We start from the raw sequence: 24,520 nt of genomic DNA, 5'->3' as shown, positions 1-24,520 counted from the left end.
ATAGAAAAGAGAGAGAGACAATAAATGTAAGGAAAAAAAGTAGTACAGGGTTAAAATGTCTTACTACTGGAGACCCAGAATGTCTGTAAACAGACGTCCTTTTTAACTCTCTAGTGAAATAAATGTCAGTAGTAGTTGAACTCAGTGATTTAAATCCTCTCTCCATGAAACTATTATCTACTGTTAAATGTAACATCGTTTTTTATCATATCACCTTAAGATTCCTGTTTCAACCTCCCATGATTTTAAGTGACTTTGTAAGACTTTAATTAAGTGATATAGTAAGTTTTCGTACCAAATACTCATCATCGTCAAGTATTGCTGGTGGAGAATGTAATGGGAGTGCCGGCAGAGGGATACCGTACACAAATCATTGATCTGATCCTCTCTCGGTGGATAATTTAGAGCCAAGAGCTATGCTTGAACCACAACACGACATTTCAGAAAACTTTCTTTTGCCATCTTCTGCTGTATAAATTAGACACTATAAACTTCTCTTTCATGCAGAAATTAAAAAGGTCTTGAAAATCCCAAGGATTACCAATAAAAAAAATGTATTCCAACAAGCTCTTAAATTTTTCTATTTCAGTGCGACATTGCATCTCAGACTTTTAAAATGTTTGCATATACAGTAGATGGGTTTGAAATCTCATCTTATATTTTAAAAGTAGAATACTTAAATGGTAAGTAGCCAAACTTAATGCCAGTAAAATAGCACAATATTATTTGATGTGTGGCTGACACCAAATTAACTGAATCATACCAGAGTTAGCTGCTCAGATCAGTTTTAGAAAAGAAAAGTCTTTGTAAAAAAAAATAAATAAATGTGTATAAAATATTCATAATCAAAAAAATTCTAATGGCCCACATTTCCTTCTGAGAGAGAGAGCTTACTTAAAAACTGCTATTTTATATTATTTCAATACATTACAGCATTAGTTTTGAGTGACAATTTGTCTTTAAAACCTTTCCCTTTTGCTTTTCAGTTTAACATGCATGTGTAAAAATAAATAATACCCCAAAGATACAATTATGGATCTGTATGTTGATAATATTCTTGGTTTTTAACTAATGGAAAATAATCGTGCTTACATTTATTTGTTCCTCATTTGGGGAATGCAACCAATTTGAAGATTAAATCTACTTTTTTTCAGTGCTTATTGAAGAAGTTCAACAATATATAAGTATATTGAGTAAATGGGCTCCTCCATTCATCCTGTGCCCTTTGCTCCCACTCCCCTGGGTTGAACACTTTATGTTTTTAACAGTGAAGGTGTTTGTCTTGCAGATATCTTTGTATTCTATTATGCATCTTGCTTGTTCTTCCTCTCCTCTCCTCTCATTCCCCTTTGTCTCTCTCCCTCCCTCCCTCCTTCCATCAACAATATATTGTGGTCATGCCTCTGTGTCAGTACAAACAGGTCTACCTCTATCCTTTCAGCTTGGCCTGGAGAAGAACTGGCAGATGAACACATCCTGCGTGGTGGAATGCCCTGTGAACTGTCAGCTTTCCGATTGGTCTCCTTGGTCAGAGTGTTCGCAAACATGTGGCCTCACAGGTTTGTTTGTACCTTAATTAGCATTAGGCTAATAGTCAAAGAATGTGAAATAAAATGTCACTCTTGCTTTAAGTCATATCAAGTAATCTTCAGAAAGTTTGAATCAGAGTGTCTTTCTTTCCAAAACATCTGAGCCTTACTTGTTCCTCAGATCTCCTCAAGAAAAGTGTCTGTGATGCCTTCTCCCAACAAGATATATGCTTGCGCAATTATGACGTATCACTGAAGTTGCATCACTTTTGTATCTCTTAAAGGAAAAATGATCCGAAGACGAACAGTGACCCAGCCCTTTCAGGGTGATGGAAGACCATGCCCTGCCCTGATGGAACAGTCCAAGCCTTGCCCAGTGAAGCCCTGTTACCGTTGGCAATATGGCCAGTGGTCTCCATGCCAAGTACAGGTATCAAATCTCAGGAAGTCGTATGGAAACGTGTATAGTCCATAACAACGTTTCGATCAACAGTGGACTGCATGTATGACAGTGGTTTCGTAAGATTAGTACCAAATAGCCTAAGTATGTCATAGGCTATACTATCTAGATTTGTGTAAGTACACTCTATGATGTTCACACAAAAACAAAATCGCCTAACGATGCATTTCTAAACACATCACCATTATTAAGCAATATACAACTGTATTCTTTATCTGCAGAGATGATTTCATAAATATTTTTCAGAGCTTACAGATAGCATGTTTCCTCAAAGATTTTAGGTGTGTTGCTATTTCATAACTGCTTAATTAGTTTTGATAATAAGCACTCCCTGTCCTGTATTGTTAAAATCTTTTGGAGACTAATTCATTTTAATGAAAATTTATTTGCCTGTCTTCGGCTAGAAAACAAATAAATTGTTCATTGTGTGCTTTATAGCTAATGCTCTGTAGGACTTCTTCCCTAGGGCTTCAGGTGCTTCTTTCGCTGCTCATAAATCAAAATCACTGGTGCGGTGGTGACTGTAAGTGATGAGCTCACTAATGAACTATTTTTCTTTTCCTAATTAGTTATTTCTTCCTCCATTCCAGGATGCCCAGTGTGGTGAAGGGACCAGAACAAGGAATGTTTCTTGTGTAGTGAGTGATGGGTCAGCTGAAGATTTTAGCAAAGTGGTGGATGAAGAATTCTGTACTGACATTGAACCTATTATAGATGGCAATAAGAAAATGGTTCTCGAGGAAACCTGTACCCAGCCTTGCCCAGGTAACAACAGCAAAACAGAATTCACATTTTGGTCAGTTCTTACCAGGACTAGGGTCAAGGAATGGTTGCAGTTATAGTCTAAGTTAAGGGATGTCAGTCTTCTCATTCAGTAATATCTGTGCCACTGGTAGACACTGTAGTGTGGATGAAGGGGCTAGGCACTGCCTTGTTACCACCAGTTGGGGATGAAGTCCAGGTCTCCCATGTGGCCTCTGTTGACACCCACCCCCTTGGAGTTTTAACATCTACCGGAGACGGCAATTAAGGCCTTAGGCTCATGCTTCACAGGGAAAGTATGAAAGAAAAGTTGAGAAAATTATGATAGAACATGCATCTATTTAGGATTTTCAGAGGAAGAGAATAGAGAATAAGAGAGAGGCAGTGTTCAAACACATCATGGGTAAAGAAAGATTTAAGTCCCTGTAATGAAAGCTTACTTTGGTTTTTAGGTAGAATGAATGACAAATTCATATCTAGATACACTGTAGTTAAAACATAAAATGTAGAAAAGTAGAGAATTAGTAAAGCATTCAGAAAGAAAAAAGCAGATTACTTGCAACTGGAAGACAATCAATTAGAATGATAACAGAATTCTTCTTAGTTACAAAGAAAGCCAAAAGACAATGGGCTATGTACAAAGTGTGATGGAAAATAATCATCAACTTAGATTCTATCCCCAGCTAAATTATCATTCAAGAGTGAGAAAAAATAATATTATGGAAGAAAATATTGAAAGAAATCATTCCAATTCAATGTTGGGCACCAGGGGGGCATGCAGTAAAATGTGGACAGCAAATATTGTATATCAAATAGTTTAGAAATAATTGGCAGACAGCAATAAGCTAATATTTAGGAATTTGGGCTTGACGCAAAGAACTTTAGGGTAGATAGAATATCAAAATAAGGTCAATGTCAAGCATGAGCCTAAGGCTTTGAGAAAGATATGAGGCAACAGTTTATTAGTGGACTAGGAAAGACCAAGATTGGAAGTGAATTGCCTATATTTTACCCTCAAATGGAAAATTTTTATTCTCTCAATTTGCTTATAATTACCACCAGAAAATATATATCTCTTTAAGAAATGTGTTACTTCAAATAAGATCTCAAAGGAATAAAAGTAAAGATTTGGCAAACAAACACTGATTGGGCATAAAATAGACTTTCTATATAAAAAGGATATAATTTATGAAAATTTTAAAGATGGATAATTTGCATATTTTCAAAAAAAATTAAGTGGGATTAAGTCCCTAAAAGCTGGGAAAGCTGACAATGTGGGTTGCTCATTCATTCACTCATCAATTTACTCATTCTTTAGTAAGTAAATTATTTGAGGTGATAATAATGTTAGTTCTTATAGTTTGTTATTAAAATGAATGGAATAAAACTGAACAAAACAGTAAGTAAAATAACCCCTGATACTTTGAACTATTTGCTAAACTTTGAGGACATTCCTCACTGAATATATTCAACTGTAGTAATCATTACACTAATATTTTCATCTACTTCAGGTTAATAAATAAAATTTTTTTTTTTAAATCTGCCTTTCTAGACCTACACAAACTGTTGCTGCTTAGACATTCCCACACCTGTCGATGATAACCTCTTCCTTATCCAGCAATTCCCCTGTCCCATTTCCTGCTCTCCCACCTGGTCTGATTTCAGTCCAGATCTCACACACAACCCGATTTAGTATAATCCTTTTGCATCACAGCAGACCAAGGCTGAGGCTGTGGCAGCAGGTGAGGCCTCTGGACAGGGCCAATGTCTGGACTGTTGGGCTTTGAGGTGCTGAATAGCCACGTAGTGAGCAAAAGTTGACCAAAGCTAAGAGTTGGAAGACCTACCTATTCCAAAACCAAATCTCCAGTGCAAATAATAGGATTGTTGTGACACCCACGACATTGAACAGAACTGGCATCCTTGCCAGACATCAGTGTATACTTCACTGTGGAGTCTCCCCACTTGTTTTCATTATACTTCCTGCAGCACCATCACCCATTCGTTTGACTATTATTTGTCAAGTGTTACTGTAGGCCAGGTAGGGGGCTCAAGGTTGGAGATACAGTGGGAGACAAACACACCCTGTCCTCATAGAGTTTACCTCTTAATGGAAGAGACAGTTGCTAATCCAATAGCAACATAAATAAACATAAGATTGAAATCCGCAGTAAGTGATGTGAAGGAAAACTACAAGACCCATAGTAACATAAAACAGGGCAAACACACCATTCCAATTAAAGAAATTACAAAGCCAAGAGGAAGCTGTTCTTCTAAGTAACTATCTGTTCATTTCTGTTCCTCTCTTGCTAGTTTTCTCCAATGATGGGTTTTGAAGGCTAGCAATATCGAGCTAATAAGCTGTAAAGAGTAAAACACTGAAGTAGGAAATGCATTTCATACACTTAATTGTTATATCTCTGGTAGGCATAGTGTAGTTTTGTTATTACAATGGTTTAAATGGTCAAAATATGAAAGTATGTTTAGTACAAGGCAATGCCTTGCTCTCATTTTCTGTTATTAAATCTTTGAAGCCTGACATGGATTATTTGCAGGTGATAATTATATAATTCACAGACTACCATTAAAAGATTTATTGAGTTTTGTTGCAAAATACACTATGTCAAGTGATATCAGCACAGAGGTAAAGCCTGCTACTAAAAAGGTCTGTTTTATTTCCCTGTAGTTTGTAAACACTGTGGTGAAGTTATATTAAATTCATATTGACAAGAATTTTTTATTTCAATTTTAATAGTGTCTCTGGCATAATTAAAAACTGAGTAACCCAAAAGTAGGATAGAAATGTTTCTAAAACTTTTTTACACTACCTAAAACTTCTTACTAGTTATTTTTTTCCTTAACACTTCTAAAATTTACTAGAATTTTCTGTACTTCTGGATGACATTAAATAGAGTAATCACGACATACTATAATAAAGATCTACAAAAATCACTCCACTTTACTATTATGCATGTATCTGTTAGTCAATAATTCATGTCTTGCCAAGATTTCCTCATCGTGGCACAAAAAGCTTTTTCATTAATCAGTCTCCAGGCAACTTTGTGCTAATATTAAGCATAATATAAGGCAATATGAATTATTCAAGTGATATGGCTAGAATAGTTAAAATGGTAAGAACCCCATGATTTGTCTCTTTCATAATTTGCTCTATCTTCTGATCAGTATCACGAAGCAGTCAGTCCTGAAGAATGGATGAGTATGGGAAAGGCATATTTCACTAAATCTTCCCTCTTCTCAAAATGATGTTGATGTTGAACTCATGATACACTGTGGCCCAGCAATTCCACTCCTAGGTATACACCTAATAGAAATGCATAAATAAGTTCACCAGAAGACTCGTACTAAAATGTTCACAACAGCAGTATTCATAATAGGAAAAATTTACGGCTCCCCACATGCCCATCAATAGTCGAATGGATATCTAAATTGTGATACATTCATACAGTAAAGTATAGCAGTAAGAATGAACAGAGTAGAACTACATAAATATATGATGGATCTCACAAACAAACAAAAACAAGTGAAAGAAATCAGATATTAAAAATATGTACATATGGTACAGTTCAATATATAACATGAGGGGGGTTGTGAGATTCTGAGAATACTCTGTGGCTTGATTTGGATGTTGGTTGCATGGGTATGTAATCAGATTGTGAAAATTCAGCATTTATGATATGTGATCATTTTGCATATATATTACTCTTCAATAAATGATTGAAAAAAGGGGAAGTTGATTGAAGATGTTGATCAGATAAAATGACAAGCATTATTGGCACTGCTGCAGCTGCTCAGTTGGCTGTCTTGCCTCCGTGCCTCTGAGAAGAAATAGAAATAAAACATAAATGCCAGCTTTCTCAGCCTTAGACTTCAAGTTCTTTTGAAATTCTGACTACCTAGGAGACAAGTTTTACATATATTTAGATTTTCATTAAACAGTACCAAGTGCTTAATAAACCTCTTTACAGTGACAATGACAGCGTGCTGGTAAGTTTTAACCAAGTATTTGTTGTCTCTTAAGAGGAGGTGAATCATAATGGACAAGCTCTTCAAGCCATAGTTTACATTTAATATTATTAAGCAACACATAGTCTATACCAAATAACATACACTGAGAAAATAACAATATTAATACACATTTATAAAACTACATACAAACTTGCAAATATTAAATACTTACCTAAATTTTACAAATATCATGTATGACTGGCATACTTAAAAATGTTGCCCAGTGGGGTTAAAAAATAAAATGACTGTCTGGATAGCTAGTCTTTATGGATATAAGTATAAACTATAAACCTGTGTTTTGCAGGTGACTGTTACTTGAAGGACTGGTCTTCGTGGAGCCTGTGTCAGCTGACCTGTGTGAATGGTGAGGACCTAGGCTTTGGTGGAATTCAGGTCCGTTCCAGAGCTGTGATTATACAAGAACTAGAAAATCAACATCTGTGCCCAGAGCAACTGTTAGAAACAAAATCCTGTGATGGTGAGTGCTACAATTCATGAAATCTGTTCATTTTAGTTTTGTGATGATAGGCAAAAGCATAAGATACAGAATTTTCTGTTAAATAAGCAAATTTGCTAAGATGTTACTTAAGGCTGAAAATTGAATTAAGGGTATGATTCTGAATTCTAAAGATTTAGAGGAATAAAAATATTGCCATGCTTCATAAATTAGATATGAAATATTGTAAATAATATTTCACAATTTTATGAGCTAAAAATGACTGAGATAATTAGGAGCACATTATGTGTAAACCTATAACAATCCTGATCATGTATGAATCTAACAATATCCTCAATTTATTTAAATCAAAAGAAACAAAGAAAAATTAGAAATATACAGCAAAATGAGAGATTTTACTATATTCTCAGAAATTGATAAGTCGAAGCATTGGTAAGAATTAACCTAAATTTGGCATACAACATATATGAACATACATGCTTATATGTCTATGTGTATGTGTACACACATATAGAGCCACGCACCCAATGTAAGCAACACATGACATTTTCAAGAACCATAGGGCATTAAAATGTCATAGTTTTGGAATATAGAGGAAGTCTAAATAAAAACAAAAGAACTGATATCTAGTGGAGAGTGTAGGGCTCAACAAACAACTCTCCCCTTCCTGCTTGTGTTCTGAAACAATTAAGTACGTCATATAATAGCAATGAAGAGCCAAAATATCACCTTTATTACTGAAAAGTTGGAGAAGAAAACTTAGAATGTTGGAGAAGAATACTTAGAATGAAAGCCAAATGAGCGAGATGACTTAATCCGAGAACTGGATGGAATTATCCACCTTCTCACTTGAATCTTCCCAAACTTACCAACCAGATAAAACATTCCATATGTCCTGGGACTGTGTAGGTAAATAAGTAGAGAAAGGTCAGGGGTTACAATACATGAAGTAATTCCCAAGGAAAAAGACATTTGTCCACTCAAAAATGGCAATGAAATAAAATCAGAACACAAAAATTGCAAAAGAAAGCCCCCATGCACACACAGAAGTAAAGACTGAAACCCACACTTCTGGAGCATTATGTATCAAATGGTATGTGGGATGCAGCTCAGAAGTACTTAGAAGACAACGTAAAGCCTTAAATGCTCACGTAGGAGGAAGAAAAGTCTAAAGTGAGCTAAGCTTTCAACTCAAGAAATTGTTTTTTAAAAAGAGATAAAGGAAATAGAATATACCTAATACAAATGAATATAAATCCAATGAGGTAAAAAACAAAGAAACAAGATAATCAACAAGACCAATAGCTTGTTTTTTGACCAAACTGACAAAATAGACCACTTCATGGCAAAATCACTGAAGAAGAAAAGAGCAAAATCAGTACTACTACAAATAAAATAAAGTTTAGAAAACTGTAATTCTGTGAACAAATTTTGCTAATAAATGTAAAAACTTGAAGACAATTTAGAATGTTATTATAATTTATCAAGAGTAATAGAGAATCTAAACCATGGATTATATAACTATTAAAACTCTATTAAATATTTACACACACATGCACACAAACTAAATCCTAAATGGCTTTAAACATGAGTTTACTAAAATTTAAAGAAACAGACTACTCCCTTTTATGTGAAATCTTAAGAAATAAAATAGAGTGAGAAAAAAAATGAGGATAATCTCCCCAACTCCTATGATAGTATAACTTGATGGTAAAATTAGTCAATAAAAATAAAGTCACCAATGAAAAGAGATGTCAAAATCATAAAAGATAAAATATTGGGTAACCAAATCAATAATATCATGACTAATTATGATTAGTTCTAGAAGTACAAAGATGCCTAAATATTAGAAAAATCTATTAATGTAATGCATTATATTAACAGAAAAATGCATATGATTGTTTATTATGCATTGAAAAGGTGTTTATAGAATTCAACATTAATTCACAATAAAAACTTGCAAACTAAATTTAAACTAGAAAGAAATCCAGTACCTAAGAAATGATATCTACCAAAACTGACAGAATACGTCATGATATAAGAGGAAACATTAGGGGCATTCCCTTGCAATCAATAACAAAACAAGAATGCCCACTATTGCCACTTCTTTCCACCCTAGTAAAGGAGGTTCTAGCCAAAGCATAATCAGAAGTTTAATAGCTGAAAAGGAAAAAATAAATCATCACTCACATATTATATGATTTTCACATTACAAAATTCAAGAGAATTTATGGACAAATATTTGGAAGTAAGAAGAGAGTCAGAATCATACAAGTTAAAACCAATGTACAAAATGATTAATCTTTCTTTGACCAGTAAGACTCAATTACAAAATTTAATTAGAAAAAATGCATTAACAATCAAAATAAAACTGTAAGTAGAAATATATCTAACAAAAACAATGTAAGATAGTATGGAAAAATATGAAATCTTATTGGAGGACATAAAGAAAACTTTAAAAAAACATAAAACAGTGAGATAGACATGTTCATGGATAAAAACCTCAGTTCCATAAGGTCTTAATTTTACACCAGTTTATCTATAAATTCCATGCAATCTGAACAGACTGTTAATGTAATCTGAGAAGCTGATCCTAAAATTAATATGAAGGGATCGAAGACCAAGAAGAGCCCAGAATTATTTTACGAAGAAAAAGTAGGAGAGGAGGTCAAGGGACTTGCATGACTTTGTATCAAGATATGCTCTAAAGCATTAATAGTTTAAAAAGAGTGACTGGTCAGGGCAGGTCCTGCGGCATAGCACTTAAGTTCACGTGTTCTGCTTCGGTGGCCCAGGGTTCACTGGTTAGGATCCCGGGCACGGACCTACACACTGCTTATCAAGCCATGCAGTGGCAGGCGTCCCACATATAAAGTAGAGGAAGATGGGCACGGATGTTGGTTCAAGGCTAATATTCCTCAAAAAAAACAAAACAAAAAAGAGTGTGGGGCCGGCCCAGTGGCACAGAGGTTAAGTTCGCAGGTTCTGCTTTGGTGGCCCAGGGTTCACCGGTTCAGATCCTGGGTGCGGACATGGCACCGCTCAGCAAGCCATGCTGTGGCAGCCGTCCCACATGTAAAGTGGAGGAAGATGGGCACGGATGTTAGCTCAGGGCCAGTCTTCCTCAGCAAAAAGAGAAGGATTGGCAGCAGATGTTAGTTCAGGGCTAACCTTCCTCAAAAAAAAGAAAAAAAAAAAAGAGTGACTGTTCAACAATAAAGCAATTAGACTAATGAAACAGAATAAAGAATTTCAGGAACAAATTCTCATATATAGATAAGTGGCAGAGGTGAAAGTCAGGGGGAGAGTGAGTGGATAAATAAAGTTGTGACAATTTGTTATCCATATAAAGTTTTTTAAAATATCTTTAGCTCACACCATATACAAAACTGTATTCTAGATAAATTATAGACCTAAAAGTGAAGAGGAAAACTGTAAAACATTTAAAGAAAATATGGGAGAGTATCGTATGAGCTCAAGATAGAGACGGATTTACTAAATACGACACCTAAACCACAAACAAAAACGGGAAAGATTAAAAATTCTTTTATATTAAATTTAAATCTTCTGCAGAGTAAAATAGATCATAAACAAGGTTACTGGACAGGACACAGACTTAGAAAAGATATTTGTGAAGTCAACTAATTTCAAAGGATTAGTATCTGGAACAATAATTCTAAAAGTTTTTGGTCCAAGACCATTTTATACTCTTAAAATTGAGAACCCCAAACTGATTTTCTTTTGTGAAAAATATATTTCAAAATTTATCATTAATTAAAATTAAAACCGATAAATTTTAAAATATTTATTATTTAAAATAACCATAAACCAGGTGTATGTTACCGTAAATAACATACATGCTGAAAAAAGAGCTATTTTCCAAAACGTAAAGAAAATAACTTTAATAACAAGTGGGGTCTTGTTTTATGTTTTTGCAAATCTCTATAATACTGGCTTAAGGGAAGACAGCTGAATTCTCTTAGCTGCTTCTGCATTCAATCAACTGCAATTTTATTTTAGTTTATGCATATGAAGAAAATCCAGCCCTACTCACACAGATGTGTAGTTGAAAGGGAGAAATCCTCACACACACGCATGCTGAGAGAATGGCAAAGTCTCCCAGGATCTCTGGACCACACTTTGAGAATTGCTATTCTAGAATAAAGAATTCCCACAATTTGGGGCTGGCTTGGTGGCATGGTGGTTAAGTTTGCGTGCTCTGCTTCAGTGACCCCGGGTTCACAGGTTTGGACCCCGGGCACAGACGTAGCACTACTCATCAAACCACAATGTGGTGGCATCCCACATAAAATAGAGGAAGACTGGCACACATATTAACTAAGGGCCAAACTTCCTCACACACACATACAAAAAAGAATTCCCACAATTCAGTGAGAAAAGGCATGGATTTCAGTAGGAAAAAATATCCAAAAAATATAAATAAGCAATTCTCTTAAGAGGACATCTAAATGCCCCCAAACATTTTTGTTACTGTTTAATAGCTTTAATAAGCAAAGAACTGCAATATAAAATAACATGATAACTTTCCACACCCACAAGACTGACCAATAATTTAAAATCCGGCAATTATAAATCTTCCTTAGGGTTTAGAGCAATGATAACCCCTATTTGCTGCTAGTGGGTAGGTGAATTGTCACCTTTTGGAGTAAAAAATAAATGAGCTATATTTAGTAAAGTTTCAGCTATCCCTAGTGATACCCCGAAATTTCCCTTCTCGATATTTACCTTAAAGAGCACGAGGAGAATTGCACAAGGTTGACCACTGAGGCACTGCGGTCATAGCAAAAATTGAAAACAACCTAAAAGGCCACCCAGAGGGGAAATCAGCTGAATACGTTGTGGTATTTGGTGGAATGGAATTCTATATAGCAGTTAAAATAGATGGACTATGTCTATGTTAAAAAATCACATAGAAGTATTTCATCTGTAACACTGACTGTTAAGTTTCAGAATGATACATAGATGATGATACTTTTTAAAATTTTAATACTGCTATATTTCATTTATGGATAGAGAGATAGATATAGATGGATAGATAATTGTTAGTGCTGTTGAGTTGATTCCAACTCCTAGCGACCCTGTGTAGAGTAGAGTGGAACCCTTTGCCATCTTTTTGCGCCATCTCGTCTTCCGGTGCTACATCAGACAATGCTCCACTGTTATTCATGGGGTTTTCATGCACAATTTTTTCAGTAGTAGGTGGCCAGGTCCTTCTTCCCAGTCCATCTAAGTCTGGAAGATTCTGCTGAAAACCAGTCTACCAGGGGTGACTCTGCTGGTATTTGAAATACTGGTGGCATAGCTTTCAGTATCACAGCAACACACAGCTGCCACAGTATGACAACTGACAGACAGGTGTGCTGGGTCCCTGGCTGGGAAAGGAACCCAAGCCACCACGGTGAGAGCGCTGACTCTTAACCACCAGACCACAATATAAGAATAAAAACCGTGGCACAGAAAGGCATATATCTACTTTAGATTTGGGTATTGCTAGACAGACAGAGAGGGAGATCAGATCGGGAAGGAATATAACAGGACATCAAGTTTATCTGTTATTTTTTGCTCATCAATAAGCAAAAGAAATCTAAAGCAAATGTGCCTAAATGGTAATATTTGTTATAATTGCACGACGGGTAATTGAATATTTTTTAAGTTCTTTTCTACCCTTGTCTGAATGTTTGATATTTCATAATATGTTAAATAAAACATAAATTAAATTAGAAATCCAGGTTCACATCAGATAGTATGACAGCAGACATGGTAAATTAGTTGGGATTTAGGTATATATCTGGAATTATGTAACATTTATAGGGCAACTTCAAGACAATAAATTAGCAATTGAATCATTTGAGATGGATTTCTTATCAATTTTCAATTGTTTGTAATTATTTTATTAATACACTATCTCCATGAGTGTCCTTCTGGAGAGCAGAATGCGTCTGTTAATGTTTATTGTGTCCCTGCAGATGGACAGTGTTATGAGTATAAATGGATGGCTAGTGCTTGGAAGGGCTCTTCCCGAACAGTCTGGTGTCAAAGGTCAGATGGTGTAAATGTAACAGGTAAACCGTCATTTCTCTTTGTTCTTTGAAAGTCTTCTTATAATACACATGTAATTGGCTAAAGAAAATAATTAAGGAAATAAAGATATTCTTTCACTATTCAACACATGGTTGGGATTCAGGACACCTAAGTTGTCTGTCTGGTGACCAATGACAAATTATTTTAAATTATAATGTTTCAATTAAGTTCTAGCATTTTAGACCATGCTGCTAGAATTTATTAAATTAAAATGCTTTCTAGCTTTAATAAATGATTGTTATAAGTTATAATTCTCAGATTTTTTTTTTAAAGATTTTATTTTTTTCCTTTTTCTCCCCAAAGCCCCCAGGTACATAGTTGCATATTCTTAGTTGTGGGTCCTTCTAGTTGTGGCATGTGGGACGCTGCCTCAGCGTGGTTTGATGAGCAGTGCCATGTCCACGCCCAGGAGTCGAACTGACGAAACACTGGGCTGCCTGCAGCGGAGTGGGCGAACTTAACCACTCGGCCACGGGGCCAGCCCCTCTCAGATTGTTTTTCTTAGAAATTTTATTTATTAATAACTCACTATGTGCTAAAAAAATCAATGTTTTATTGACTATATCTGTTTCTGTGCCTTAAAGGCGATACACATGCAGATAAAAAATATTACCAAAGGAATATGATTATACAAATCCAAATATCTTGCTTGAATTCAGAAATCTGTGGTTTATTGTTTTTATTAATTAGTAGGGAAGACCTATTGGTAAATCCCAAACCCAGAGCATCTGAGCAGCTCATGCACTCTGTCCCCACTCAAAAATTATTATACAGCCAAAGAAGAAATACAAATGAAAAACTTTGCATGTCCTTTTACCCAAATATAGCCTAAACAACTACTCTAATCTGCAATTACTAATGTGTCCCCGTCTGAGCTCAGTAAATGCAAGGAATGCCAAGGACCCTTTGAAGAGGGAAGAAACTTGGCTCCAGATAGGTAGTAAACCATCCTGCAGATTTCCTGGAAAGAAAGATCCAGAACCTCCACCTCAAGCATATGGACCCAAAGATCTAATGTGTCTCCTTAAACAGTTTATTTTTATAGCTTGAATCCGTAGGAATCTCTTGATTCATAGCACAGCAGCAGCGTGAGTACACAGTGAACTGTTCAGGGCAACCTGCTGACTTGCAGCCATTGTGTTGACCTTCTGACAGGGAAAAAAAGTAATGTGCATTTGGGTGCCTCTGAGTAATGTCTGTTTATAAATTTAGCTGTAATACATACAGTGAGATAATAGGAGTAGGGATCAATTTTTTTGGAAAGCATCAATTTTTGTATTGAATTTTAAATTACCTGGATTATTGAAACCTAATTACTTATTTCCTCCCTGTGAAAGCTGGAGCAGGATGTCAAATTGTAGTCTTGAGAAGATAAGATTTTATACATGAGAAATCTGTATTAAGAAACCCTTGGTAATAGCAACTCCCAGTGGACACATGTATAACAAAGAAAAGATACCTGCCAGGAAACCTTTGCTCTCTCCTAGTAGTATTTTCTGGGAGAAAAAGCAGTTCCAACCACAGCAGTCCAAGAAGTGTAGGGGAGAAGCGCTCTGAGAAGAGAAGCACAGGCTTTCCAAACTCAAAGGCATTATAGAGCTGGTCCACTCCTCTCAGATGTTGAAGATGAATGTCTACACTCTTCATTAAACTATTCAGAAGGCATTTTACAGCTTCCCCAGAGGGTCCTATTAATTTTCCGGGTTTTTTCCAAATATGGATGCAAATAATACTTATCTGGTTTTTCTCTACATGTTAAAAGCCATTTTCCCACTGAAATTGGGGCTATTCTCCAACGCAAAGATAAGTCAAATTTTAAAAGATTTACCTTGGAAATCATATTTTCAATTTCTTTCCAATACAGTAGAGTATCCAACGTATTTCTTTCTTTCTAATACTGTTTGACACTAAAAAACCAATGTGTAAATGATTTGCGATAAACTGTGCACTCTTCTTCCATCTTTTAGGAGCAATGACATTCTTTATGAGAAATAGACAGGCATGTAAAGTATATTACCTACCTTGACTAATTGTTTTAATTTTATGAATAGTTGTCCCTGTAAGAATCTCAAGATGTTGTTTTCCTTTTTCCTTCATGTGTTTGATCATCATAACTTCAATATGGTCATTTAATTGCAATTGTCTTACAATGACTAACTACTTTTCCATTACAATTTTTCTCTGAATATTTTGTTTATAATATTGGGAGATAAGGCAAAGAATTAACAATAGCCACCTTTGACTAAATTCCAGAGGATTATCGATCCCATAAATAAAGGGAAAATTTTGCTAAAATTCTGTTAAACTGAACAAGTATGGTTTGAAACTATGAGTTCCTTCCACATCACCAGTATTGCTTCTTTATGACATCTAGTCTCTTCTTAAAACCTCACCTCTAACAACTTCGGCACACTTGGTACTAGCTTCAAAAAGAAGGAAGCAGAAGGAGAGAGGCAAAGTCAAGTTGAAACAATAGTGCAAGCACATCACTTAGCAGCCACATTTGTCTTCTTTCCTTTACCCCAAAAATCCTCTGTTATCAAGAATAGAGATTTTCTTAAAAAGAAATATGCATTATGAAAAAAATACATTTATTTAGTAGTCAAATAAATTAAGAAACACCTCAAGAAACATGAAAACTATTTCATGAATAGCCAAGAAAGAATTTTAACTTTGAAGGGAAATTAATTCTGCCTTTTAATGCTGGTTTTGGCCTCAGAAACTATGACAGAAACAGCTTGTGTGCAATTATTATTTTCAGAGTAGCAACTATAAAATTATCCGTTCAGCAAATGCTTATTGACCACCTGCTAAGCGTCAGGCACTGTGCTGTCTCCTATGAATAAGAAAGGCCTCAAGTTCCTAAATAAAGTAGTCAAGGTCAACCAAATATTTCACAGTCAACCGCCCTCAGAAAAGTCTGTGGGATTCCCAAAGTGGTTCAGGATTCAAAGAGAAATTTATAACAGCAGTGTATTTTTATCATTGCAAGAGATGCTACTTGTCAAAATATGATTTTTTGTTCTGCAGGGGGCTGCTTGGTGGTGCGCCAGCCTGATGCTGACAGGTCTTGTAACCCACCGTGTAGTCAACCCCACTCGTACTGTAGCGAGGTATGTGTGAATTCATTAGGGTAGACAAGCTAGCTTCATCATTTGTCACCCCACTGCCTCTTATGCAATCCATTTCCCAAAAGAAAGCATGTCTTGAGGCATAAAAATTCTATTTTTGGGACCTCTCCTTTTACCAATATAAACAATTCTGAATGCACTTGCTTCTAATGTTAGAATAAGTTGTATGCAGTACAGACAGTGTGTTCTTTTTTCTGTGGTTAAAACAGAAATTACCTGTAGTAAATTCTCAAAACAATACTCCTTTAAAGCCTTCTCTTCAAGTCAGATCTGTTATGCTTTCAAAGATCACTTTGCATGTACAGTAGAAATCTTCTTGTTCTCCTGCAGACGAGGACATGCAGTTGTGAAGAAGGGTACACCGAAGTCATGTCTTCTAATGGTACACTTGAGCAATGCACACTTATTCCTGTGGTGGTGATACCCACCATGGAGGACAAAAGAGGAGATGTGAAAACCAGTCGGGCAGTACATCCAACCCAACCCTCCAGTAGCCCAACAGGACGGGGGAGAACCTGGTTTCTACAGCCTTTTGGGCCAGGTGAAGTGACTAGACAGCGCTGATGTAGAATTCTTTAGTTATACATTTAACCAACACCAAAGGATTAAAAAATGAACAAGCATTTTCATATGAGCTACTTATTATTTCATCTCTACTCATTTATTTTGATACTGCCATATGTTCCTTTTTTTTTTTACTACTATTATGAAGAAAGCACTCCTGCTCAAAGTTCAGAGAAATGAAATTACTTCCTTCTGAGAAAAATTTTGGGATTGATATTACTTATTTCAATTTCAGTCCTAAGCTTACAAATATAATTATTTCACATTGAACAAAGAAATCTCACAATGAAAATATTAAGAAAAAAGCATATTCATTCAGTCATTCATAACTGGAACAAGTAAAACTATAAAGACGTACAAGAATTTTTCCTTTGACCACAGAGCAGTAATAATTTGAACCTTAAATAGGAACATCAGGAATTCAGTGCTGTCTGGGGGACACAGGATAGCCAGACCAATTTCTTTCAGCCCTTGGAGCTGACACACTCAAGTGCTCAGTCTATACTAGCACCAGACACACAGGGGCAGGGATGGAGCTTCCCTGTCTAAATGGGACAATCTAAACTTGGAGACTGATCAGACCTTGTCGTATTAAATGGACAGCTCTTAATGTGTCTAGTAATGGACTTGAACCCAATACAGGCAAAAGTTTGAGGGCCTCACGAAATACTATCCCTACTCTGTACACTTTCTAGCTCCATTTGATTCAACCACACACTTACCCATAGAACTAAGCTGGTCCTTAAAAATGTGCTATGTGTGCTATATGGTAACTAAGACCATGCCACTTTTTCTCACATCCTAGAGAGATTACTAGTTTGTGACCAAAGGAAATCTCCAAGCAAAGCCAGGCATAAACTACTTTATAGCTCCATTAAAGACATGAGAAATGAAGGAAGGAATTTGCATAGCTAGCACATCTCTATTTTTAATGCATTAAGTCAAAACACTTTCCCTTATTGGAGAATCACTATTGGGGTTTTTAAAACTATTTTCAATATTTGGGTGACTCATGTTTAACCACATTATCCCTTCCTTGATTAGGTTTTCAGCTAAAAATAAAAATTATTTTGCAAGGCTGACTTGTCTGTGTAAGCATGGAAAACTCTTCTTCTCTCAGTGTGCAAGACAGTGGACCAGCAAACAGCCATTAGCAATCTTGACCTTGACCAAGAATCCAAGCAGATCTCCTCAATCAAAATTGGTTTTTAAAAAGAGAATATTATTATTGTCATTTTAAATTTAATATATAGTTTTCCTAAAGTGAACATTTTAATGTATTAAAAAGGCACATGTTCTAAAAAAGTACCTTTAGACTTTTAGATATTTGTTGAAGAACCCTCAAGGCAGATAAACCCAACAGTGGAACAGCTGTCTTGATTTTAAACCCAGACACAATTTTAAAAATCTTTAGATGTGAAAAGAAAGGCTATTTAGAACACTAGCCTGTTTATTTCCAGCAAATGAATCCTTAAGTTGATTCAGCTCTAGGTGGAAAAACACTTCCCAGTACTAATTTGCTTTTGATGCCTTCCAAATATTGAATAAAGCAGAATCTCCGTATGGTTGATTTGCCCAATCTATAACTTCAACACTAATATCATATGTTTAATTGTATGTATGCAACTGAAAGTATATATTGATGTCAGGATCAAGTTAAGTTAGGCAAAGTCATTAGTAGTATCTTCTGTTTGAAGTTTATTCAGAACATAAAACTGAGAAGTTCAAAGAGAATGAGACCAAAAAGCCAAATTAGAAAAGTCGCTTTTCTGTCTGATGCCATATAATAGAAAAGGTAGAAAAAGTTATTTAGAGATCCTTTTATATGTTAATCAAACTTGGTTATTTTTGCAAATGATATTGCCGAATCAATTTTAAAGCAAGTATAAGTGTAAACTGGATAAAAGATTATTAATTCCAAAAAATGTCAAATATATTCACTTTCAACTCATCTGGAAAAAATATTGAAATGACAAAGTTTATGTTCAAATACCTGTCTGCATCACCTGTAAGTTGTAGGACTTTCTTGAATTGCATTATTTTTCTTCTGTTCTTATAATTGCCATTCTCAAAATAGAATGAAAATTGGAAGAAAATGTTTATATAGCATTACACATATATAGGATTTGAAGTAAAATTCAGATAAGCAGTAGAAATTTAAACATATTAACTTGAAATCTAGACTCAAATGGAATTGAAAACATTATTTCTTTCTTTTAAGCTCCATTTTCATTGATAATTTATGTTTAATGAAGGAGCATCTAATTCATAATAGCAGCTTTTCAGTAATCATTAATTGTGTCTAAGTAATCATTCATTTTGAGTGTTGAAAGGACTTAGTCATATGTGACTGGTCATTGGTCGTAGTTAAAGAGTGTCATATATATACCAGACTAATGTGAATTAATGACTAATATCCATTCGTCTTAGATGGGAGACTAAAGACCTGGGTTTACGGCGTAGCAGCTGGGGCATTTGTGTTACTCATCTTTATTATCTCCATGATTTATCTAGCTTGGTGAGTGTTTTAAAGTTTCAGAATTTAAGGGATACATAATCTATTTCAGAGGAAATGCTTTCAATTGACCATAGCATAGGAACAGCAAACAAATGTCTCAAATAAGTATTCCACATTTATTTATTGTTCATCTTAAGTTCTAAATAAACCTAGCTTTAGTCTTAGTTTAGAAACTACCAAATCTGAGCCATTTAATTTCTGAAGATGAGCCAGAGCTATTCCAGGTCATCTTCTCAAGTCCGTTCTCCTGGGTTATGCAAGAGAATATGCTTATGGTGAACTGTAGATTTTTATATTGAATTACTACTGGAGGAAAATATTATGGTAATACCTAATCTTATTCAACTATCTTTCTAAACATGTATTATTTATAAAGGTTTCTAGCCAAATGTAGATGATGATACTACTATTATTTCTGTTGTTAGGACTAGAAGAATTTCTTTTCGATAATTCATCTTTACAGGGTAATAAAATATTTGATGGGTTCTGTTTTGAGTTTATTCAGAGCGTAAAACTGAGAAATTCAAAGATACCAGAAAATGAAATTTTAAGGTTGAATTTAGGCAATGTAGGCAGTTAAGCAATTTAGGTTTATCAGTATGTTTCATATTTTTTCATTTAAAACAATAAAATTTAAAATTGAAGATTGACTTTCTTTCTCTCAGTTTTAATGATTTTTTTTACAGCAAAAAGCCAAAGAAACCGCAAAGAAGGCAAAACAACCGACTGAAACCTTTAACCTTAGCCTATGATGGAGATGCAGACATGTAAAATATAACTTATCCTAGCAACAACCACTGTCAGCTTTCTGACTTTGCAGTAGATGTCCAGAGGCCACAAACCTATTCAAACTGTGTGGATTAAAATGCATTGTAACTTTATAAAAGAGCATCATAAAAAGAGTGAAAATCACAGTGCCAGTGGAGATATCAAGACAAGTACCACTTACATAGAAACCATCAGCCCTGAGAATTCTAGCAGATTTAGTTGAATACATGCTGCATTCTGAGAGTCTTATGTGATCTTCTCTGAAATCTACCAACTGACAATTCACTTTCATCTCTACAATATGGTGGTGGAGTTGGTCAGTTAGGACGCCCAATGTAAGCCTCAGTCTGCAGTTAACCTATAGTACCATTTTAGCATGAAGAGTTCATACCAAGATCTCTACAATACTATAGTTAAGCATAACAACATGTATACTCAATTGAATGATACACATTATTATGTCAGATTAGATACTGGTTAATAAGCAATTTTAATGGTGAATGAAAGATAAGCTCTAAGCTGAGCAGAAAACCCCTCGAAGAAATTCAGCATCTTGGTGGTTGATGGTGGCTTTTATTGACCTGCATTTCAGAGGCAAAGACTCTTTTATAAGACTTAATTCTTGTCTCTCTCCAAAGTATGAATGCTGGACATGTACTAGTACCTTAGAAGAGTCCTTAAGTTCAGTATTTTCTAGTGGTTATTGTCTGAAAAACTAATTTGCTTGTGTTAATATGTTTCTACTTTCCCTAATTTTCAAACTGGTTGCCTGCATCTTTTTTGCTATATGGAAGGCACATTTTTGCACTATATTAGTGCAGCATGATAGGCACTTAACCAGTATTGCCATAGAAACTGCCTCTTTTCATATGGGATGAAGACACCTGTGCTAAGAGTGTCATGGAGACATTTATAAGTTCTTGTATCCTGAAGAGAGTAAAGTTCAGTTTGGATGGCGACAGGATGGAATTAGCTGTTACATCTGCTGTATACGCTCTTCCTCATCACTGCAGCCATTGTGAAATCGACGACATGGCAGTAATTTAAGTGTTTAAGTCCTGAACTCATTAACCCTCCAAAAGGTGGATCTCTCTAGGTGGTTTTTAATTGTACTTTGAAGGCTGTTTATGACTAGATTTTTATATTTGTTATCTTTGTTAAAAAAAGAAAAGAAAAGAAAAAAAGGGGCTGGTTGTCTTTTTAATTTTGAGCAGATGGAGAAAATAATGTTTTGATGATTTTTGTAGCTAAAAGAAATCAAAATTGTGTGTTGCTTTTTCTTTCTCCCTAATTTGTTTTCATAGTTTCAGAATGAATGTATTTCAAAATTCGTAGTTGTGTCTTTCTCACTGGTAAAAGTTGAAGAGGTCTTTTTAACATATGATTCAAAAACTAAAATTTTTAAAAGAGAAGAATAAGTATTTTGTCGAGGGCTTCATAAAATATCTAGCCCAAGAATAGTAAACTTTTTTGGAAAAGGGCCAAACGGTAAATACTTTCAGCCAGGTCTATGTTGCAAGTTCTCAATTCTACCATTGTGAGAACACAGCCATAGACAATATACAGGGATAAAAGAATGAGCATGGCTGTTTTCCAATAAAAAAAAGTCGGCAGGCCACATTGACAGGTCGTGGTTTGCTGACCACTAGTCTAGAAGTTTTTTCAATGCTAACCCTCCATTGTGTCATCTTTAGTTTTCATTCATTCACCCTCAGACTGTGATCAGTGTTTAATTTCAAAGGTGAAAAGCAGTCATTAAACTTATCACTGTGTTGGATGCAGCTATATTTTTCACAGACGTAGCCCTGGGAATGGCACAGTGAATTAATATCTAACTTGGCAGACTTCTTTCATATGAAAAGAAAATTCAAAAGGTGCCATTAAGAAGCAATACCTTTTTCAGGCAACATTTACAACAACCTTGGGGAGAGGGCAGGACATTAGGTTTTCAGATCTTTTAAAAATAGTATAACAAGCTATTTTATCTTATAGCTGTGTTCCTATAAAAGTGGTTTGGACTAGAAGGTATTTTACCTTCATACTAGGACTTGAACTCCCCCTGCTGTTCATTAGAGTATTTGCAGAAATTACAAAAGACATCAGATTAGGATGTCATTGTCCCCAAAATGAACAGATTTCTACATATTTCAATAAGAATTAAACGTGGTAAGCACTAATTCCTTATTCAATGTCCACTGTATTAGGCAATGTCAATCATTTCAAAGGAAGCAGGTGGTCAGGAAGATGAGAATTTTACCTTAAATCAAGGATTTAAACAAGGAAAAGCATGAAAACAAATTAATTCCAAATCATTTGTCTTATTGAAGAGGAAGACAAAAATAATATTGTTACTCTAAAACTTTGATTGTCAATATATGTATTCAGGAGTCTTTCAGATAATCCTCATGTTGATCTCTTTCAATAAAATGAACTCCATTTGTCCAAAATCCTTGAGAAAGAATCTATTGCAGTTACCTGAAGAATTCAGCAAACAGCCTTATGAAATGTCTGCAACACGTAATAACTTTGAAATGATTGAATAGAATAAGATATTGTTGCTACTAAAGCTGTACTTACAACATTGTAAAATGTCACTAATTCAGAAGGCAGATGAGTATCATCCTATGCATATGTTAAGAATTAAATGAATTAATTGATCAAAATTATAAAATGGTGTGAACATACAAGATGATTTTATTCACAAATTGGTTACATTTTATGACACTGTGGAGGAGACTAGGTTCAATGTGCCCTAACACTCGGGAGCATATTGGAAGTTCATTGTTAGGATAAATAAATCCTGGATGGCCTCTTGTTAGAAAGGTGACTGGACGGGAATGTAGCTAGCTATCTACAAATTTTTGGACAAATGAAGGTTACTGTATTCATGTTTATAACGTGGAAATGGCCTTATTTTTGTTCCTGTCATGAGTCAATAATGAGTTCAATACTTTGTTGGAATTTCATCAAAATCCCTTCTCTCCCAATTCCTTCTAAGAATTCAGGAGTGGAATATAGTAGTAACTTGTCTATTGACACTTTTGCTTTACCAAAATGGTCTGTGAGCCCAGAAAGATTTAGAACTACCGGTCTATAAGTGTGAAGGTCTGCTTGGTTTAAAAGAAAAAGAAGAAGAAAGAAAAATATAGACACAATATTATATGCTTTTGTTGGACTCTTTCCATATAAACCACATAGAAATGGCGTAACTGATGTCTTGAAAAGGTTGACTTGCTTGTTCATCGATACCTGATCTAGGATATTGGCCATAATCCTTATTTCAAAGCCTTTTTGAGGACACTACAGTATAGCTTAAGCTAATTTGAAAAGGAGTACATAAAAGCATGTTCTTAATTACTTATAACAAAGCACAAGTTACTTATAACAGGACAAGTATTTATTGAATTATCACATGTAAGACACTCTGCTAGGCACTGTAAACAATTTAGGAATGGCTTTTGTATACAGACATATCTAAGACATTCAAAAGGTGGAAAAAAATGCTTAACAAGTGATGATAGCACTGAAACACATTACCCTTTACTCTGGATTTGTTTTTCGCTGTGGTTAGTATTTTTCCTCATGTAACGTCCATGTCTTAGGCCCTGCTGTCAGGCTTCTCTTGTATGCCTCTCCACCCTCAGGGACGGTACGTGGCCATGGTCCTTGTGGCTTAATCAGAACTCTCTTAAGTTCCTGGACATTTCAAGATAAAATGATTTCTTTAAAACTTCTTGCTGGAAGCAAGTAACACCTCTCACAAATTTTTTCTTGCCTCCTCTAACTCCCTGTTCTTGACCTTTTATGATGATTCTCTCTGCCTGGTCTCTCTCTACTCTGCTCTCTTATCAACACTCTGCTCTCTTATCACCACTAACCTTGTCTACTTCCCTCAGAACCACCTTCTACTAAACATGCTCAAATTTTTAATAAGAAAAAAAGAGGTGAATATCTATATTTCCTTCCTATTGGAGTCAAAGTGTCACTTAGAATGCGAACATTTTGATTTAAACAGAATGGACTGGTCAACGAGATGAGTAAAAAAACAAAGGAAAGCTGTGGAACACATGCCAAAAGAAAAAAGAAAAATAGACCCTTTTCTGTAAAAATGTCAGTTGCCACGCTGGACCCTCCGGCTCTGCTTACGTCCATCTGACCTCTCTTCACATCCTTCCCTACGTGAGGGACGCTGCACCTTTCAAT

The 24,520-nt window shown here is 35.2% G+C and overlaps 1 protein-coding gene across 1 annotated transcript in view; it reads left to right on the top strand.

The window, feature by feature from the left end:
• THSD7A (thrombospondin type 1 domain containing 7A) overlaps nucleotides 1-23,435 on the top strand; it is a 661,869-nt gene extending 638,434 nt beyond the window's left edge. Inside the window, exons 22-30 of the mRNA XM_014838058.3 lie at nucleotides 1,442-1,559; nucleotides 1,814-1,959; nucleotides 2,580-2,754; nucleotides 7,082-7,255; nucleotides 13,222-13,317; nucleotides 16,367-16,449; nucleotides 16,798-17,008; nucleotides 19,462-19,549; nucleotides 20,236-23,435. Coding sequence (XP_014693544.3) covers nucleotides 1,442-1,559; nucleotides 1,814-1,959; nucleotides 2,580-2,754; nucleotides 7,082-7,255; nucleotides 13,222-13,317; nucleotides 16,367-16,449; nucleotides 16,798-17,008; nucleotides 19,462-19,549; nucleotides 20,236-20,320 — 1,176 coding nt within the window. The 3' untranslated portion in view covers nucleotides 20,321-23,435. The remainder of the gene's footprint in view (nucleotides 1-1,441; nucleotides 1,560-1,813; nucleotides 1,960-2,579; nucleotides 2,755-7,081; nucleotides 7,256-13,221; nucleotides 13,318-16,366; nucleotides 16,450-16,797; nucleotides 17,009-19,461; nucleotides 19,550-20,235) is intronic.
• Nucleotides 23,436-24,520: the final 1,085 nt, after the last annotated feature.

The sequence above is a fragment of the Equus asinus genome, chromosome 1, assembly GCF_041296235.1.
Source record: "Equus asinus isolate D_3611 breed Donkey chromosome 1, EquAss-T2T_v2, whole genome shotgun sequence".
Taxonomy (NCBI): domain Eukaryota; kingdom Metazoa; phylum Chordata; class Mammalia; order Perissodactyla; family Equidae; genus Equus; species Equus asinus.
The sequence above is the reverse complement of the archived record's forward strand: the minus strand, read 5'-3'. Positions and strand labels throughout refer to the sequence as shown.